The sequence below is a fragment of the Mirounga leonina genome, unplaced genomic scaffold (genome assembly GCF_011800145.1).
Source record: "Mirounga leonina isolate KUSES-001 unplaced genomic scaffold, KU_Mleo_1.0 Mir_174, whole genome shotgun sequence".
Classification (NCBI taxonomy): domain Eukaryota; kingdom Metazoa; phylum Chordata; class Mammalia; order Carnivora; family Phocidae; genus Mirounga; species Mirounga leonina.
Window position 1 is genome coordinate 22,833,821 of NW_023270451.1, and position 17,173 is coordinate 22,850,993.

At 40.2% G+C, this 17,173-nt stretch overlaps 1 protein-coding gene across 1 annotated transcript in view; it reads right to left on the reverse strand.

Moving 5' to 3' along the window:
- Positions 1-2,172: 2,172 nt before the first annotated feature.
- The window catches only part of PON3 (paraoxonase 3), a 28,076-nt gene continuing 13,075 nt past the window's right edge, over positions 2,173-17,173 (reverse strand). The window contains exons 5-10 of the mRNA XM_035020595.1: positions 15,750-15,915; positions 10,533-10,659; positions 6,918-7,118; positions 5,593-5,674; positions 5,208-5,336; positions 2,173-2,790 (exon numbers count right to left, since the gene is read on the reverse strand). Of these exons, the coding sequence (XP_034876486.1) occupies positions 2,632-2,790; positions 5,208-5,336; positions 5,593-5,674; positions 6,918-7,118; positions 10,533-10,659; positions 15,750-15,915 (864 nt within the window). The 3' untranslated portion in view covers positions 2,173-2,631. The remainder of the gene's footprint in view (positions 2,791-5,207; positions 5,337-5,592; positions 5,675-6,917; positions 7,119-10,532; positions 10,660-15,749; positions 15,916-17,173) is intronic.

A 17,173-nucleotide genomic window follows, 5' to 3' on the forward strand; every position in this document is an offset into this window, starting at 1 on the left:
CACAATTTTCGTGAGCAAGGTCAAAATGGTAATGTTTTTATATAATCTAGCCTTGACAGTCACATATCATCATTTCTGGAATATCCTATTAATGACAGGGGACAGCCATATTTGGTGTGGGAAGAACTATGCTAGGGAATGAATACCAGGAAGTAAGGATCCTTGGGGGCCATCTTGGCTCTGGCTATCATATAGGTTTTTGCTCTTATCTTTATTATTTTCCTTCTTGAGCTAAACTACCCCTAATCACCAGCTATATCCCTAGACACATCTCTGACAATTTAAACAGAGAGACCAGAGAATAAGTCATCAAAATGCAGCATTTATTAGGAGGGACAATCCCCCTCCTTCCCACACCAAGTGACAGAAGAGGTTCAAGATAATCACATAAAGATTGTGGTTTTTGACCAGGAATGGGACGTTTCTATTCATTCTCCTTCACCTACATGAAAGAGAACCCCCGAGTCTTGTGACTTTCCTAAGCCCTCTCTGTGAAAGGACACATTGGTCTTTCAACAATCAGATCCCCCAAATGTCTGTGGGGGTTTTATCATCCAGCCTTTTCTAAGTTGGCCTGGGGAGAAGGCAGGGCAGGGCCAATTCTCAGGAACCCACCAGAATCTAAATGCCCTTAGTCATCCAATCTCTGGCTTTCCATGTTCCCTTTAGTCTGATAAACTGTATATAATCTATTGGGTGTAAGGGTTAGGGACAGAGAATAATACTTTTTTTTTTTTTCAAATTGACTGTATCTTAGTTATTGCTCATAGTTTTTTTCTGTGTCTCTCTGATGATTAGGCTTTTGAAACTTAAAATCTAAGAACTGACTGGAACATTTTGCTGGGTCATCCCTTCCCTGAATCAATGGAAACTACAGTCTTACTGCCTAAATCAGAAAGGGTTGCATGGGCTACATAGTAGAATTTTACCCCGATACAAAATTTTAAGCAAAATTTAGACCTAATTGAGCAAAAATTGTTAGGAAATAAAGAAACCTCCTCAATTCCCCATCCTGAAGAGAGGGGGGAGAAAATTCAACTAACTACTCCCCAGCGGAAGTCACAAAAGAAGAGGGTGGGGTGCTTGGGCAGACTGACTCCCATTAGTGATTTGCTAAAGGTTGTCCTGGTTTTTGACCAGGAACAGGACATTTCTATTTATTCTCATCAAACTAAGGTTGAGTTGGTCCTTAAGATAGGACTTTAAGCCAAAGCCATATTATTTAATTCTGATTTATAGGTGGAAGTCTGTGGGATGTTGCTTAATAGGGTGTGTATTGAATTAACCAGAGGGAAAGTTTAAAGCAGTTGAAGGTCATAGCCCTAAGGCCCCATCCCATGATTTAGAGGTAAGCTGATTCGAGTACTTTAGACACGGATAGCACTACACATAAAGACCTGTTTGTTACAAAGGAACAGATCAGCCCCGTTCTACCCTAAGGTAGCCAGTGAGACCGGTCTCCATCAGATTTTCCAGAATCTAATTTCCTGTGTGTACTGGAGAGACTGCATGTTTTAAGAGGGCTTTGGGCAGTTTCATGGTGCCAATTCTTGCTTTTATCCATGGCCTAGGCACTTGACTGGCAGTTTGTGCCTAGCACAATCAAAGGAAGAGAAGGGGAATTGTCAGTATTTGAGCTGGAGTCTCAGATCATCAGATGTAGGAGGTAGTTTTGCTTCATGGTTAGCGAGGAGCCCTGGGTGAGCTGGATACCTCGCTCACCACAGCTTACACATCTTACTGTAGAAAGAATATCGGGGATACTGGACAAAAAGCATTGAGAAGTCTGGCTTCTTATTGGACTGTCACTCACTTGACTTGGGACTTAGTGGATATTATGTAATCGCTAGGCTTCTTCACATAAGAAAAGCCAGGCACACTATTATTGGTGTTTGTCATTTATGTACAATTCCACTTATCATATAATTATGGGTTTTTTTTAAGATTTTATTTATTTATTTGAGAGAGAGAGTGAGGGAGAGAACGAGAGAGCACAAGCTGGGGAAGAGGCAGAGGGAGAGAGAAGCAGACTCCCCCTGAGCAGGGAGCCTGAGGCCAGGCTCGATCCCAGGATCCTGGGACCATGACCTGAGCTGAAGGCAGACGCTTCACTGCTTCACCGACTGAGCCACCCAGGTGCCCCTAATTACAGGTTTATTTTTACCAAACATGTAGACTGACAACAGAGACAATAAAATTGAGTGACCATTACTAAGAAAGTTATTTAAAAGGGAGCCGGGAAGACGTCGAGGAGGTGGGGCTTATGCACCCATGTTCTGTATCAAATTCTCAGAATTTTTGCTAAACTCAGCTAATAGCCAAGGCATCTACTAGGTGTTAAGATGGACATAAATGGACTTTCTGTCTGCCCTACCAACCATTCACACATAGATTAGTGTCACTGTAGCTATACCAACCCCAAGCACCTTTTCTTCAAACAACTCACATAAATTCCCTCTTTCCTCTTTAAAAACTCTAACCTCCTTTGTCTCTCTGGGGCACGCTCTCAATTCTAGTTGAATCTACGTCTCCCATGTTTGCAATCCCGAAGACCCCAAATAAATGCATTTATTTTGCTGCTTGCCATTTTGTCTTTCATTGGTTGACAAGACTTCTTGGAATGTCTGGAGTCTAGAAGAGACAGTACAGAGCTTTGTGGAATACCGTGCCTATGAGCAGTTTTCCGTGGTACACAGAAGCCACGGAGCTTCCCTGAATCACGGAGCCGTTATTGCTATACTCGGTGCTGATTTTAGGCTTCTCAGACAAAACGTTCCTGATGCGAAGTACCTGTCAAGAAAAGATTATTCATCAGTTGCTATATGAGCAAACAGCTGCCAGTGACATTTTCTTCTCAAATATTCCAGGACTAATATATTTCCCAGAAATCAATACAGTGAAATTTGTGTACAATTTTTTTTTTTTGGTATTCTGATGAAAGTATTAATGTTCTAATTATATCTATGCAGTCAAGTGAACTGGTGATCTGACATTCGCCAGATTCCCCAACAAGATTGTTTACACAATTTTGATAGTTCAAGGCATCTCCTATAGAAGAAGGAGGTGAGAACCAGTGGGTGCTCTTATCTAATTCTTGAGTGAATAGTGTTCCTCTGTGGGAAGGGTCTTGCCTTTGACTAGGCCTACTGTGTGGGGAGGGAAACACAGGACAGAGAGGATGAAGGGACACCAGTTAGCAAGCCAACCTGACCTCGTAATCAGTAGGATGGTAGTTGTCCCAGCTGGAACCCCCCCTAGCATCCATAACGTGGCTAGGAAGCATAAGAATGCATACTTTGGAATTCAATCTGACACATCCCGCCTACTATTGTTATTGATCCTCAAGATTAACACGCTTTAGTTTGCTCATCAGTAAACATAAAAGTGCTCAGTTTTCTAAATAGCCTGGATGAAGTTCACTCAAATAGGACATGATAGGAATTAAAACCAATTAGAAATTCATGAGTCATGAATATGTATCAACACTTACTAAGAATAGAGTTTAGTTGAGTTTTGTTTTTTCGTCTTAAGAAAGATCCTGTAACTTCATCTCAGGTTTGTTACATGAAAATACTCAAACTTGGAACTCATGTAGAAAAGTTTAGCCTGAACCACAAATGAAGGGTGTCATTGATTGTGAAGGAAGAAGTCCTATCTAAAATAAACCTATGATGAACTTGAAAATAGAGACATGAGAAAGATTCTAAACAATTTTCTAAACATGCTATGGATCATATTTTCATTATCTTATGGCAGACATTGTTGGGTGTTTGCAAAAAAGTAATACGTCTCACTTTTGGGGGCATGTATCTGAAGCCAAGGTAGATTGCTAGCTTAGGGTAACAGTTCCTTAGGCTCTAGGCTCAGACTGAACTTTTGTTTCTCTTTATATTTTTTGGAGTTTTTGCTTGTTTGTTTGTTTGTTTTTAAGAAGCTGTGACTAATATGTTAATAAAATAGAGAAACAATTTTTTTTCTTTTTAACTGAGGAAGAGCAATATTGGAAGCAGAAATAAGGGTATGTTACCAGGGCCAATTACCAGACTAGGGTTTGAATCTCAATTTCCCAACTCCCCAAATCTAGATTCAAACATTATATCTTTCTCCAAAACTTACCTTCTCAATGAGGCCTAACCCTGATTTCTCTATTTAATAATAGGACAGCCCATCCCCCTGTTCACAACAATCCTGATCCCCTCTACCCTGTTATACTTTTTTTCCCATAGAACTTACCATCTTCAAGCTTGCTATATAATTTACTTTTTTCTTACGCTTATTTTTCATTGTCAATACCCCCTCCAGAAGAACAGAGATCTTTGTATGTTTTGTTTTCTGACACGTTCCAGGCATTAGAACAAAGTTTGGCCCATTATAAGCACTCAATAAATTTTTGTGAATTAATCTCTCAGAGTATGTGTACCAAGAATTTATATCTATATTGAATTTACTAGAGATCTGTTATTCTTAAACTCAATGCTATAGAAAATTCTGCTCTTGTTTTTAATGCCATATAAAATTCAATGATGTATGCTACTGTTTTAGAAGATATTTTTTTCTTTTTTTATGTAGGTTCCATGCCCATCATGGAGCTCAGCACAGGGTTTGAACTCACGACCCTGAGATTGAGACCTGAGCTGAGATCAAGAGTCAGATGCTTAACCGACTAATCACCCAGGCACTGCTGTTTTAGAAGAGATTTTAAGTAACACAAATAGCATCTTTAAAATGAGACAGTCTTCAACACTATCATATATATTAGAACCTGCTGGAAAAACTAATTTTGTTTTCAGACTACAGTCGTTTAAAGCCTTTCTTTTGAGCTTCGTAGTAGGTAGTGTGAAAAAAGGTAGCCCCACATAGGACTCTCTCTTTGTCTAACTTCAGGCCCTTCTCAGATTGGAAATATGATATGGCAATCTAGGTCAATGTGAATAATCAAGCTCCTACTTATCTATTCTTCCCAATAGCAAGTACAGCCCTTGCAAGGATGGGACATGTTGTCTAGCACTGATGTTAAACTGTCACCAGAACACCTGAAAAGGTTAATGGGCTGTATCTCCCCATCCTGCCCAAATCTCTGCTTTTTCTATATGCAGAACTTGTTCATTTCTGGAATACCGCATATGACCCACTAAATTCTCCCAAGTCACCTCAACAAATTGTTCTTGCAGCTTTGCCTGTGAGCTCAGAGAAGTATAGGAACTTACTTCGGACCCTGGAGGATCCTCAGGGTTATAGATTAGCAGCTTCATGCCATTGGGATGGCATCCTGCCCAAATATCTCCGGTGTCCGGATCCACAGTTAAGTTATCCACGAAGGTGCCCAGATGTATTACCTTCCAACAAAGAGGAAATATAAAGACATTGTTTCAACTTTCTTCTCTACCACTCCTCCCTCCCATCAGCTCCTTCTGGCTCCTGAAAGGGGTCTTTTTAAGGGCCTTACTACTGAATTTTAGAAGTGCAAGCACAATCTCACCAATATTCTTCTAAAATAGTCATGTTTCCTGCATTCAAAGAGCACATTCCTAGGTCAGGCATGGGAGCCGATCTAAGAGGCCATGCTGGGTGGGCAAGCCAGGGGACTTTTACCTTCACTTGAGTTAAATCCCAGTTCTCATGTTTTTTCAGTACATGAATGTTCTGAGCAGTTATATCAGCTGCATAGATATACCTTTGAAGTAAATAGCATTTACATGTAAGCAAGTAATATTGAAAGATGACATTAACTTTTACTTTGGAGGAGAAGTCTAACAATTCACAAGAGTTCCAAGTGCCACTGCAATGTCTTTCTAAACCACAGGACAAGAAGATAATACAGTCTTACTTTTAGTATTCTTCAAGAGCTTTAAGTAAGCTTTAAATATGAGATGTGACTTTAAAGTAATGACCTTGATGTTTCTAGGTGACATATAAGCTCAGTCTCATGACTTAGGAGTCACAATTTTTTCCTTAAATTGGGTGGAGGTAAGCAGATCTCTTTATTATAAGGTCAAAAGAGTCTATACTTCCACAAAAAAACTAGTGCTTACAAAGAAGTATCAGATAACCATGAGGCTCAATCACAATCATTTTTAAAAAGAGGAAGAACACTTAGAGTTGTTTTCTTTTTTTTTTTTTTAAGATTTTATTTATTTATTTGACAGAGAGAGAGATAGCGAGAGCAGAAACACAAGTAGGGTAGTGGGAGTGGGAGAAGCAGGCTCCCCGCTGAGCAAGGAGTCCGATGCGGGGCTTGATCCCAGGACCCTGGGATTACGATCTGAGCCGAAGGCAGATGCTTAATGCTTAACAACTGAGCCACCCAGCTGCTGCTAGAGTTGTTTTCTATAGGGATCATCTCTATTATCTCAAATGCACATATTAATATTCATGGGTACGTTTCTTTTTTAAAAACCTTCCATTTTAAAACACTTTAAAAGAGTTTCTCATAGAATTTCATGCTGCATAAAATCGGATTTTCTTATAGAAAAGTCTACTGTAGTATATCAGTAAATCTGAAGTTCATACAATCACAATGCCCAGTCTAAGTCAGGTCTCCTTCTCTAAAAAGAACTTTTGGGTAACTCAACTTCGTGTAAGTGGTTAAACACCTTTCAGCCTCATAAAGGGCAGAGATATTGTGCATTTATTGTCTTTTTCAGTGTGTTGGGTAACTGTGTTTCTAGAGTCACATAATAAATTGAAACAAGGACCTCACATCCTTGAGTCCACATCCTTCATTTCATTGGGGGGGAGCCTGACATGTAAGAGGGCAAATGGTGTGCTTATGATCACCCATAGAGTGTGAATCCTGGCCACATCTGGTCCGTCCACTTATATAGTGACTACTTAGGCCTAAGGAAGTAAACACCTCTTAAAGGAAGGAATCCACTAAAATGTCAAGAGCAAAGTATTGGAAAATTATAAAAGCTTACTTTTTGTCTAGTGAGACTGTGATCCCATTGGCAGAACTAAATCCTTTGGCTGCCACTTTGACCTCTTCTGGACTGTAGAAAACAACATAAGTCCAACGAAGATCCATGATAATCTCTAATAGTACCAAGAAGAAGTTGGTGAAGTAGTGGTCTCTTGTGGCATAAAAATGTTCTGGTCCAAGAACCACAATGTCATTCAGGCTAAAGTGAAAAAAAGAAAGAGAGAGAGAGAGCAAAACCCATGGAGTATTTAAATATCTAGATTGTTGTCAAAAACCTTGAATTTCAAAGACCCTTATGTTCATCAGTTTGAAAAAGTATGCATGAAGCGGTATGAATTCCACACAAAGGACATGATTTTTCATTGCACCTGATGGGTTTTCTTTTAGCCGTTTATTATTCTCTCAATCTTCCCTTCCACAGAAGTCAGCAAAAACACATAAAGATACAAACAAACCTCAACTCCAAATTGTTGACTCATAAATGTCAATAATGGTTGTGTGTGGTGGTCACCAATAGTTCTGGTTCTCTTTCTTCTAGAATGAGGCTTCTCCATGCCCTGGATGTTTGGCCCAGCCATGAGACTTGCTTTTGGCCAGTGAGATGAAGTGATGTGGCACGTGGCTTCTGGATGGAAGACAAGCCAGTATGTGACCCACCATGCTTCCCTTACTCTTCGACAGTAACTAGCAACTTTTCTGATGACTGAAAGTGTGGCCTCTTAGGGCCCTACATGAGGACAATATAAAATTGAGTCCTTGAATCATTTACCTTGGACATGTAGCCTGAGTAAGAAAACAAAACAAAATTTGTGGTTTTGAGCCACTAAAAACATTACAGTTTTTCTTTTCTGTGATTGTAACAATTTTTTTCCTATTCTTCTATCACAGAAAGGATCAACCTCTACTGTCTTTCAGCGTTGAGTCCATTTCATAAAAAAGACAAATTCTTCTTTGTTTGTTACAGCCTTGGAGCAGGCAAACTATCCACTAAAAAAACTAAACTATTTTTCTCAACACAGTAAGAAGGATGTTCATCATGGTGACTGAGAGTCTGGCTTTGAATTCAGACCAATCTAGGCTAACACCCTGGTTCTGCAATTTCCAAATAACCCAGTCCATCTTGATCTTTATATCAGGATTGTGAGCGCTCTTCATTCTTGCTTATGTTCTTCGGTATTATTAAAATTTTTAAATGAAACAAATCATACTCTCATAAGAGTAAAGAGCAATAAAGTCATTGACATTTTGGAAAAGAAAAAAAAGAGATGGCGACTTGAAAAAAAAGTAAAAAAAAAATTAAATACTTTTAGATTGAATTTATAAAAAAATTTGGATGAATCAGGAAGTACTTTGAGGTTTTGATTTATAATGACTTTCCCAGGGTCATTAGGCCACTCATCTTTTGGGTCTCAGCTTAAGCATTCCTTCTTCCAGAAAGTATTGGCAGACACCATAGGTTCAGTTCGATCCCATAGCACCTTGTTCTATCCCTTGAAATGCTTGGTTAAGGCTGAGTATCAGGGCACCTCTCAAAAATCCTCTTTAGGTCCTCAGAGCTTCACCTGCCTGTTCCAGATGGCACTTCTTCAACCAGTTCTGCCTGGTTCTGACAGACCTTCCATAGCGTAGCCTTATACAGCCTTACCTCATTTCTGTGACGGGCCTCAGGCTCCTGCTTCCAGGCTTCTGTGTTGATGCCAAAGCACAGGGTATCACCAGACTTGACTTGCACGTGCACAACCAGGAATGTGCAAGAGTTAACACCCTTTGGGGCAAACCTTGACTCATAGGAGAAGGGACTTTCTTCTTGTGGCCAGACTGTCCTAAAATGAGGCTCATGTTGCTTATGTTGCTTACAGGAGGACAATCCCATGATTTCAAGCAGTTGCACTTAACAGTGGCTGGCTTAATAACCACTCACGATAGCCTCCCCCTGTGTGAGCTTCCTAGTATTGCCGTGACAGAGTGCCACAATGCGGGGAGTGTAAGACAATAGAAATTTTCTGTCTCACAGGAGGCGAGACATCTGAAATCAAGGTGCTGACAGAGCCATGCTCCTTCTGAGGGTTCTATGGGGGAATCTGTCCTTGCCTCTTCTAGTTGCTAGTCGTTCCAGACATTCCTTGGCTTGTGGATGCTTCACTCCAATCTCACTCTCCATCCCCACATGCATTCTCCCTGTTTGTCTTCTTATTAGGACACGAGTCATATTGGATTAAGGATCCACCCCCACTTTTAATATAACTTCATCTTAACTAAGTATATCTGCAGTAATCCAATTTCTAAATAAGGTTATATTCTGAACTGTTGCAAGGGGGGGTGGCTGGGTAAAATTTCAACGTATCTTTTTGAGAGGACACAATTCAACCCATAATACCCCCTTGCCCTGCCTCAGGCTGATCCCTCACTTCTGGGTCCTGGGATAGTAACTCTCCAATAAAGTAGTTGCCTATTGAGTTTTCCCTCATGCTGTGCTTTCACGGAAAAGAACTCGTTCAGTGAGGTCATATGTCACCTTTGCCGGTTAGGTAAGTCAGGCCAGTGAGAGAACCCCCATTTCGCTGAGGACACTGACACATAGGCTGAGGGATTCGTCCAGTTTCTCAGTCACCCCGTGGCGGTGACTGTGAACCCAGTGCAATGCATCATGGGAAGAGTTCATTGACCCCCCAACTTCACTTCTTCTGCCTCTGCTTTTGTCACCCCCAAATTCTATGGGGAGAAATTCATACATGATTTTGAGAAAGAGAGCAAAGGAGAAAAGGTGACCTTCCTTCCTTTTCTTTTCCTATTCTTCTATTGCAGGAAGGATTAACCTCTACTGACTTTCAGCGTTGAGTCCACTTCATAAAAGACAAATTCTTCTTTGTTTGTTACAGCCTTGGAACAGGCAAACTACCCACTAAAAAACTAAACTATTTTTCTTCTCAACACAGTAAGAAGGATGTTCATCACAGTGACTGAGAGTCCAGCTTTGAATTCAAACTGATCTAGGCTAACACCCCGGTTCTGCCACTTACAAATTATGTGATTTGGACAAGTTAGTTAACCCGAAACTTCTTAGGTTCCAGTTTACTCATGCCTATTACTAAAGGCTGTTAGGAGAATTAAATGAAGCATTTTGACACAGGGCCTGGCACATAGTGCTTAGTAAATGTGAATTTTTATATGTGCCTACAGCCTTTTTTCAAATGCTGCTCTAAAGCTTTTATCAAACAAAGGAATGGCCCATCTGGAGGCTGGTTGTAACACCCAGTCAGTAGGCTCTCAGAACACAACCTACTGGGACAATTAGAAACAGATGTAGGTGTTTGAAGAGAGCCCAATAGTGGGTATTGCATTGTTGTGGTATGGAGGATGGAATTAGAGCTGGGAATCTAATTGAGTACCTTTATAGGATTAAAATGCTTTCAGAAAGTTGGAGAATATAAAGATATTCAATACTAAATACAGCAATTTCTAGTGAGGTGCTGGGCAGTGTCACCATGGGAACCTCTTGAAAGCTTTAGGAAAAAAATGCTACAAAACAAAAGTTTAAGCCTGCTGAACCAAAGAAAACAAAGCACACAGCAGAGGTGCAAAATAAATAGTACAGAATACTTTAAGTCCATACCTTTTGAGAAGTTCATGTTTTATAGTTTTCAGGTGTACAAGAGAACGTTGTTTTTCCTCAAATTTAAATTTCTCCACCGTGGACTTCATGTGGGGATGATTCACAACATAAAGATACACAGTATGGTCTGAGGTAGAAAAAAAGGCATAATTTCCAAGAAGTTTACTTCTATTGCAACTATTATTATATTACTAGACTTGGTGTACAACTTGGTCATGTTCAAGCACTTTTCTTATATACCTTGCATTTGATTCCCGCAGCATACCTCCTAAGTTAAACGCCAGAATCCCCATTTTACTAAAAAAAAATGAGGCTCAGAAGGTGAATAACTCATCATCAATTTCACCACCGCCAAGTGGCAGAGCCAAGCCCAGATGTTTCTCAGTGGTCTCCTGAGCCTCATTACATACCCTCTCCAACAGGAAGATACAGAACTACAACGGCACATAGACGGATGTGGTTTCCCAAGGTGGCCCTTCAACAAAAGAAGTGGTTGCAAGCAAGCAAGAGGGTGCTGAGAATTCCTTCTGTGAGAAATGCTTACATTGCAACACATGCTCAAGAAATGTCATGGCTATGTAAATACCTTAAAATAAGGAACGTGTCCCACTAGAGAATAAAGTTCTGACACAAGTCAACTACCTAACGTTGCAACCACAATATTTAATGAGCCCAACGGACACGGAAGTAAAAATGAATGCAAGAGAAAGAAGACTAATCAGTTCTGGGTACTGCCATCCTCGAGAATGTTCACCTCTCTGTTTTCATATTGAAATGTGAACTGCCGGGGACAGGATGGAAGGTAGTAATCTGTTTTCTCAAAATACTGTTTTCTGACTTGACAGAAGCTCTAGGTCAGACGAGCTCTGGAGTTTGAAAGAGCCTGGCCCCATCCTCCCATTGCAGGACCTGATCTGTATTCATGTTCCCTATTCCTTTCTTGATGGGTTCCCAATCATGCAATAGAACAAGTGCCAGCCCTGAGATGCAAGGGTTATACTCAGGGCCCCTGAAACACCCAGGTACTTTTTTTTTTTTTTAAGATTTTATTTATTTATTTATTTATTTATTTATTTATTTATTTGAGAGAGAGAGAAATAGCATGAGAGGGGAGAGGGTTAGAGGGAGAAGCAGGCTCCCTGCTGAGCTGGGAGCCCGATGTGGGACTCGATCCCAGGACTCTGGGATCATGACCTGAGCCGAACACAGTTACCCAACCAACTGAGCCACCCAGGCGCCCAACACACAGGTACTTTAACCCTAATTAAGAAAAGGCGCTTCCTCACAGGTGAATCTTTCTTTTAGTCCAACCCAGCTCTGTTCTAGGGCCTGAGGTTTGGCAAGCAAAGCCTGAGTTGGATTTCAGCCCCCACGTGGCCCTTCAGCCAGACACAGCATGAACATTATATGTGCTGCCCTGGTTTTACCCCTTCTTTAGGCTTCTACTGGACCCCTCCTTCCATATAAGAGATGGTCGGTAAGAATATTTTTGGTTTTTGTCTTTTCATTCCATTCCAATTTATGTGTAATGTTTTGCCCTTATTAAATGCATAATTAAAGGAAGTAACTAATAAGTAAAATAAGATTGCAATCATAATATATTCAGCTTCTGAAAGTCTGATTAAATGCTTGAGGGTTAATCTGTAAACTGGTTCCATCTCAAAAAACAAAAACAAAATAAAAAAACGAACCCCTACTCCCCATACCTCAAAAAAAAAAAAAAATCCACCTCTAGCACTATCCCATGCAATAAAAAAGCTCCAGGTTAATCTGGTCACTCATTACACTTTCTCCAATGAAGGTGTCCAGAGAGGGGTCAGGCCAGAAAACGGTGACTCGAATAATTTAATCAGAGCTTGGCGCCCTAATTTCACCCAAATAAAGGATATAGGATTAGGAAGAAGATCACCTGGGTTCTACTTCTGGAACTGCCATTTATTAATGACAGATGTGAAGTCACATGTCACTGCATTTCTTCAAACTCCATTTCTCCATCTATAAAACTGAGTATTAATATCTGCCCTGTCTCATGGGGTTCACTCATTTCTTCATTTAACACATGTTCATAGAGCACCTACTATGCAACAGACATTGTTCTAGACTATGGGAATCCAGCAATAAACAAGTCACACATGATTTTATGGTGACTGTATTCTAGAGAAGAAAACAGGGAGGAAATAATTAGTAAATACAAGAATACTGGAGAGGGGAGATGCCTTCTTCATAGAGTGGCACCCACTTAAAGAGTGACAAGCTTGGATCTAAAGATGTGAAGGAGCTCACTATAGAGCAATAGTGGGAGAGGGAGAGAAGGTTGGTACCATTTAACATTAATAAAAAACTTTAATTACCATTTTGATGAGTGCTAAAAGAAGGACTATACTGAGAAGAAATATAATAAGGTTCACACCCGGAAACAAGATGGAGGAAAGGCTCCCTGAGAAGGTGACATTTAAACTGAGGCCTGAATGATGAGGAAGAGTAAATCAGAAGTGGTGGAAAGACATTTCACTCAGAGGGAACTGCAAATGCAAAGGCCCTGAGGCATGGAGCATTTTATAGGTCTAAAGGAAATCCAGTATGGCTGGCCAGGGAGTCAAGGGGAAGGTGGTATCTGGTGAGGCTGGAGAAAACACCCACATGCCAGAATACACATGGGTAGGTGCCTCGGATCCCAGGCCACTCTGGAGAATTGAGACTTTTCTCCAGAGTAATGGAAACAATATGGAGAATTTTAAGAAGGAAGGGACATGATCAGATTTGCATAAAAAATAACTCTTGCTTATGAAAATGGATGGAGGTAGTATAAGAGAGAAGGTATAGTCAGGGGGCCCATTATAGAATCTAGGGAAGACATGTTGGGGGCTTGGGATGGGACGGTGGCATCGAGGATGGGGAGAGGTGGACAGCTTGGAGAGATATTTGAAGGGTAAATTGGACAGAACATTGGAACTAGGTGACTGAATGGGGCAGGAAGGGGAGAAATACCAAGGCTGGGCCCAGTGTTTTATTTTGAGGAATAAATTAAATATGAAAATTTTAAAAGGAATCCACTTATTTAAAAATGAACAAGTCTATTCATGTAGACCAAAGGAATTAAACAAAGATCTGTTGGATGAGTGAATTAATAATTATTAATCATTCTTTTTTTTATTCAATAAAATCACTCCAACAAATGTATTCTTAACAATACATTGGGACTCCAGTATGAATTTGAAAGAATTAACACACAATTTCTTTAAAAATTCCGAATTGCAACACTTCCATTTGGCCTTTCCTTCACATAGTTACTATTAATGAGGTCTCACTGTTTTTATTTTCCACATGCCCTATGGACCCACAAATATCTAAAAATTAAATTAGTTGGGAATTATGAACAATGAACAAGTACCAAGTAACATCAGAAACTGTTGTTTTAAAGTATATACAATGTACTAATAACTTAGATTGTTTTGCAACAGTTTTTTTTTTTTAAAGATTTTATTTATTTATTTGAGAGAGAGAGAATGAGAGACAGAGAGCATGAGAGGGAGGAGGGTCAGAGGGAGAAGCAGACTCCCTACTGAGCAGGGAGCCCGATGCGGGACTCGATCCCGGGACTCCAGGATCATGACTTGAGCCGAAGGCAGTCGCTTAACCAACTGAGCCACCCAGGCACCCTGCAACAGTTTTTGTGCGATAAAATCCATTGTCGTTAAACTCAAGATTTTAAACTGTACAATTTAGTGGCGTTTAGTATATTCACAGAGTTGTGCAACCATAGCCACTCTCTAGCTCCAGATCTTTTTTATCAGCCCAAGAAGAGAGCCCAAACACATTAGCTGTCATTCCTCATTTCTCCCAGCCCCTGCTAACCACTAAGCTACTTCTTGTCTCTATGAATTTGCCAATTCTGCACAGTTGATATAAATGCAATCATACACTATGTGGCCTTTAGTGATTGAATTCTTTCACTTAGGATAATGTTTGCAGAATTTATCCATGTTGTAGCATGTGTCAGAACTTTATTCCTTTTTATTGCCAAATAATATCCCATTGTATATACATTCATCACTTGGTGAGAACTTGGGTTACTTTCACCTTTTGGGTATTAGGAATAATGCTGCCATGAACATCTGTGTATAAGTTTTTGTGTGGACCTATGTTTTCAGTTCTGTTGCGGACACACCAAGGGATGGAGTTTGGGGATCATATGGTAACTCTGTGTTCATTTTGAAGAACTGCTAAACTGCTTTCAAAAATGGCCACACTGAGGCACCTGGGTGGCTCAGTAGGTTGGGCATCTGCTCTCAGCTCAGGTCATGATCCCAGGGTCCTGGAATCGAGCCCCACATCGGGGTCCTTGCTCAGCGGGGACTCTGCTTCTCCTTCTGCCCCTCCACCGCCGCCCCCTGCCCCGTTTGTGCTCTCTCTCTTGCTTACTCTGTCTCTCTCTCTCAAATAAATAAATAAAATCTTAAAAAAAAAATGGCTGCACCAACAAAGTGTGAGGGTTCCAATTTCTCCTCATCCTTGCCAACATTTGTCATTGTCTGCTTTATTATTATTATTATTATAACCATCCCAGTGGGAATGGAGTGCTATCTCATTATGGTTTTGATTTGCATTTCCCTAATGACTAAGGATATTAAATATCTTTTCTGTGTTTATTGGCCATTTGCATATCTGTTTGGAGATGTCTACTAAGATCCTTTGTCCATTTTTTAATTGGGTTGTCTTTTTGTTGTTGAGTTGTAAGAATGATTTATATATTCTTGATACAAGCCTCTTATCAGATATATGATTTGCAAATATTTTCTTTCATTCTTTGGGCTATTTCTTCACTTTCTTCACGGTGTCTTTTGAACCGGAAAGTTTTTAATTTTGATGAAGTCTAGTTTATCTTGTTTTCTTTCATGTTATGTTTTCTAATGTCACACACAATTATTTTCAAAGGCCTTTGAGTTTATATGTTAGATTTCTGAGAACAGTCTCCAAACTGTTTTGAAGGTCAAATGGAAAGAGAAGGAGGTAAGAGGAAGAAGGAATGACCACCTTGTAGTCTCCCTTCTTTAATGTGGTGTTTACAAATGTTTGGTACACATTTATTATCTTACAAATATACATCTTTCTGGTAAAATAAAATTTTCCCTCCTTTCACATACACATTGAGTTGTGGAGGTTGAGTGGCTTGTATTTCCCTTGTTTACCCCTTATTTTTAAGCATTTGGGCTTTACCTTCATCAATGAAAGTACTGATTCCGTGTGGATTAAATGATGCTTTGTCGAAACCATCACTGATGTTTAGTGCCTGGACCCTTGGGTTTGGCTCATTCAGATCTATCAAGAAAATCTGTCCTGGCTCATCTGGTGCAAAGTTTGGCATGCCTGGATATTTTAATCCCTGTAAAAAATATAAAATAAGTAAATGCATATATATGCTTCACAATATTTTCATATGGAAGCTAAAATCTCAAAGTCTAACAAAAATATTCAAAGACGTGCATTTCTTTTAGATTTCTGGGATTTTTCGCTCTGTCAGCTGGTGCCATTATCTGATCTGAGGGATTACCAATGACACCTGGGTCACTGGGAATGGGAATGGGAATGTGGGAAGAACCCATATTCAATTACTAATATAGAGAGAAAGGGTGAAGCCAAAAAGTGTAATGCAAGACACTAGGCTGGGTTCCTTTGTGTGAGTCCCTTGGCCTGCCATGCCTCTAGTTCCTCTTTTATAAAAAGAGAAAGTTAAAGGGTAGGATTGCTAAGTCCTGAGAGTCTGTCCTTTCCAGTCCTGATAGTCATCAACTAACCTTCCTTAAAGCAGAGACAAGGGGTATATGCTTTCCTTACATTGCTCCCCTCCCTACATCCATTATATTACGTAGTGACAAATATTAGAAGCAGCCAAGAATTCACATAGGGGAACCAGTCACGTAAAGTTGACTATTTCTGACCTATGTTGTCCCTATAGTTAGGTCTCAAAATTTGGACATGAATCCTTTTCTTCAAATACTGCAAAAAGTTTATGTCAGTAACCTGGACAGTGGCTCTTTCTCCTGGAAGGACCAATAACGCATGTCTATCAACCAATAATAGGCAATGGGCCTTTGCTGCATCCCAGGTCATTGTGTCAAACTTGGAGTTGGTTTGTGATACACCAATGACAAAACTCAGCCCACTTCCTCCCTGGCACCCTCCCCCATCACTCTGATATATATTAACATCAACAATTTTATATCGTTTCTTGTACCCTCATTTCCATTTATGGTCAATTTAAATGATCTCATTCTTACTCGATCTTCTGTCTTCCTGTCCCCTCCTTTTCTTATAATCACGCATACACACCTCCACACACTTACTTACAATAATACTATTCTCGGCCCTTCCACTGTCCTTCACCCCACCCCTGGGGGAATCAATCTTTAGTTGCAAACAACCCCATATACGTCTTCGAGCTTTTTAAAGAACAGTTCTTCTATGCCTAAATCTTACCAGAAACCTGGCTTTTCCCCAGACATTGACAATGACATTGCAGAAGCCCATCCGAGGAGGTATAATTCCGGCTTCATTTTTCTTAGGTCACCTCACCTGGAGGAGAGATCCCCACGCCCCTGGCCACAAACTTCTCCTTCCAGGCCTTGAACCTGTCATCATCA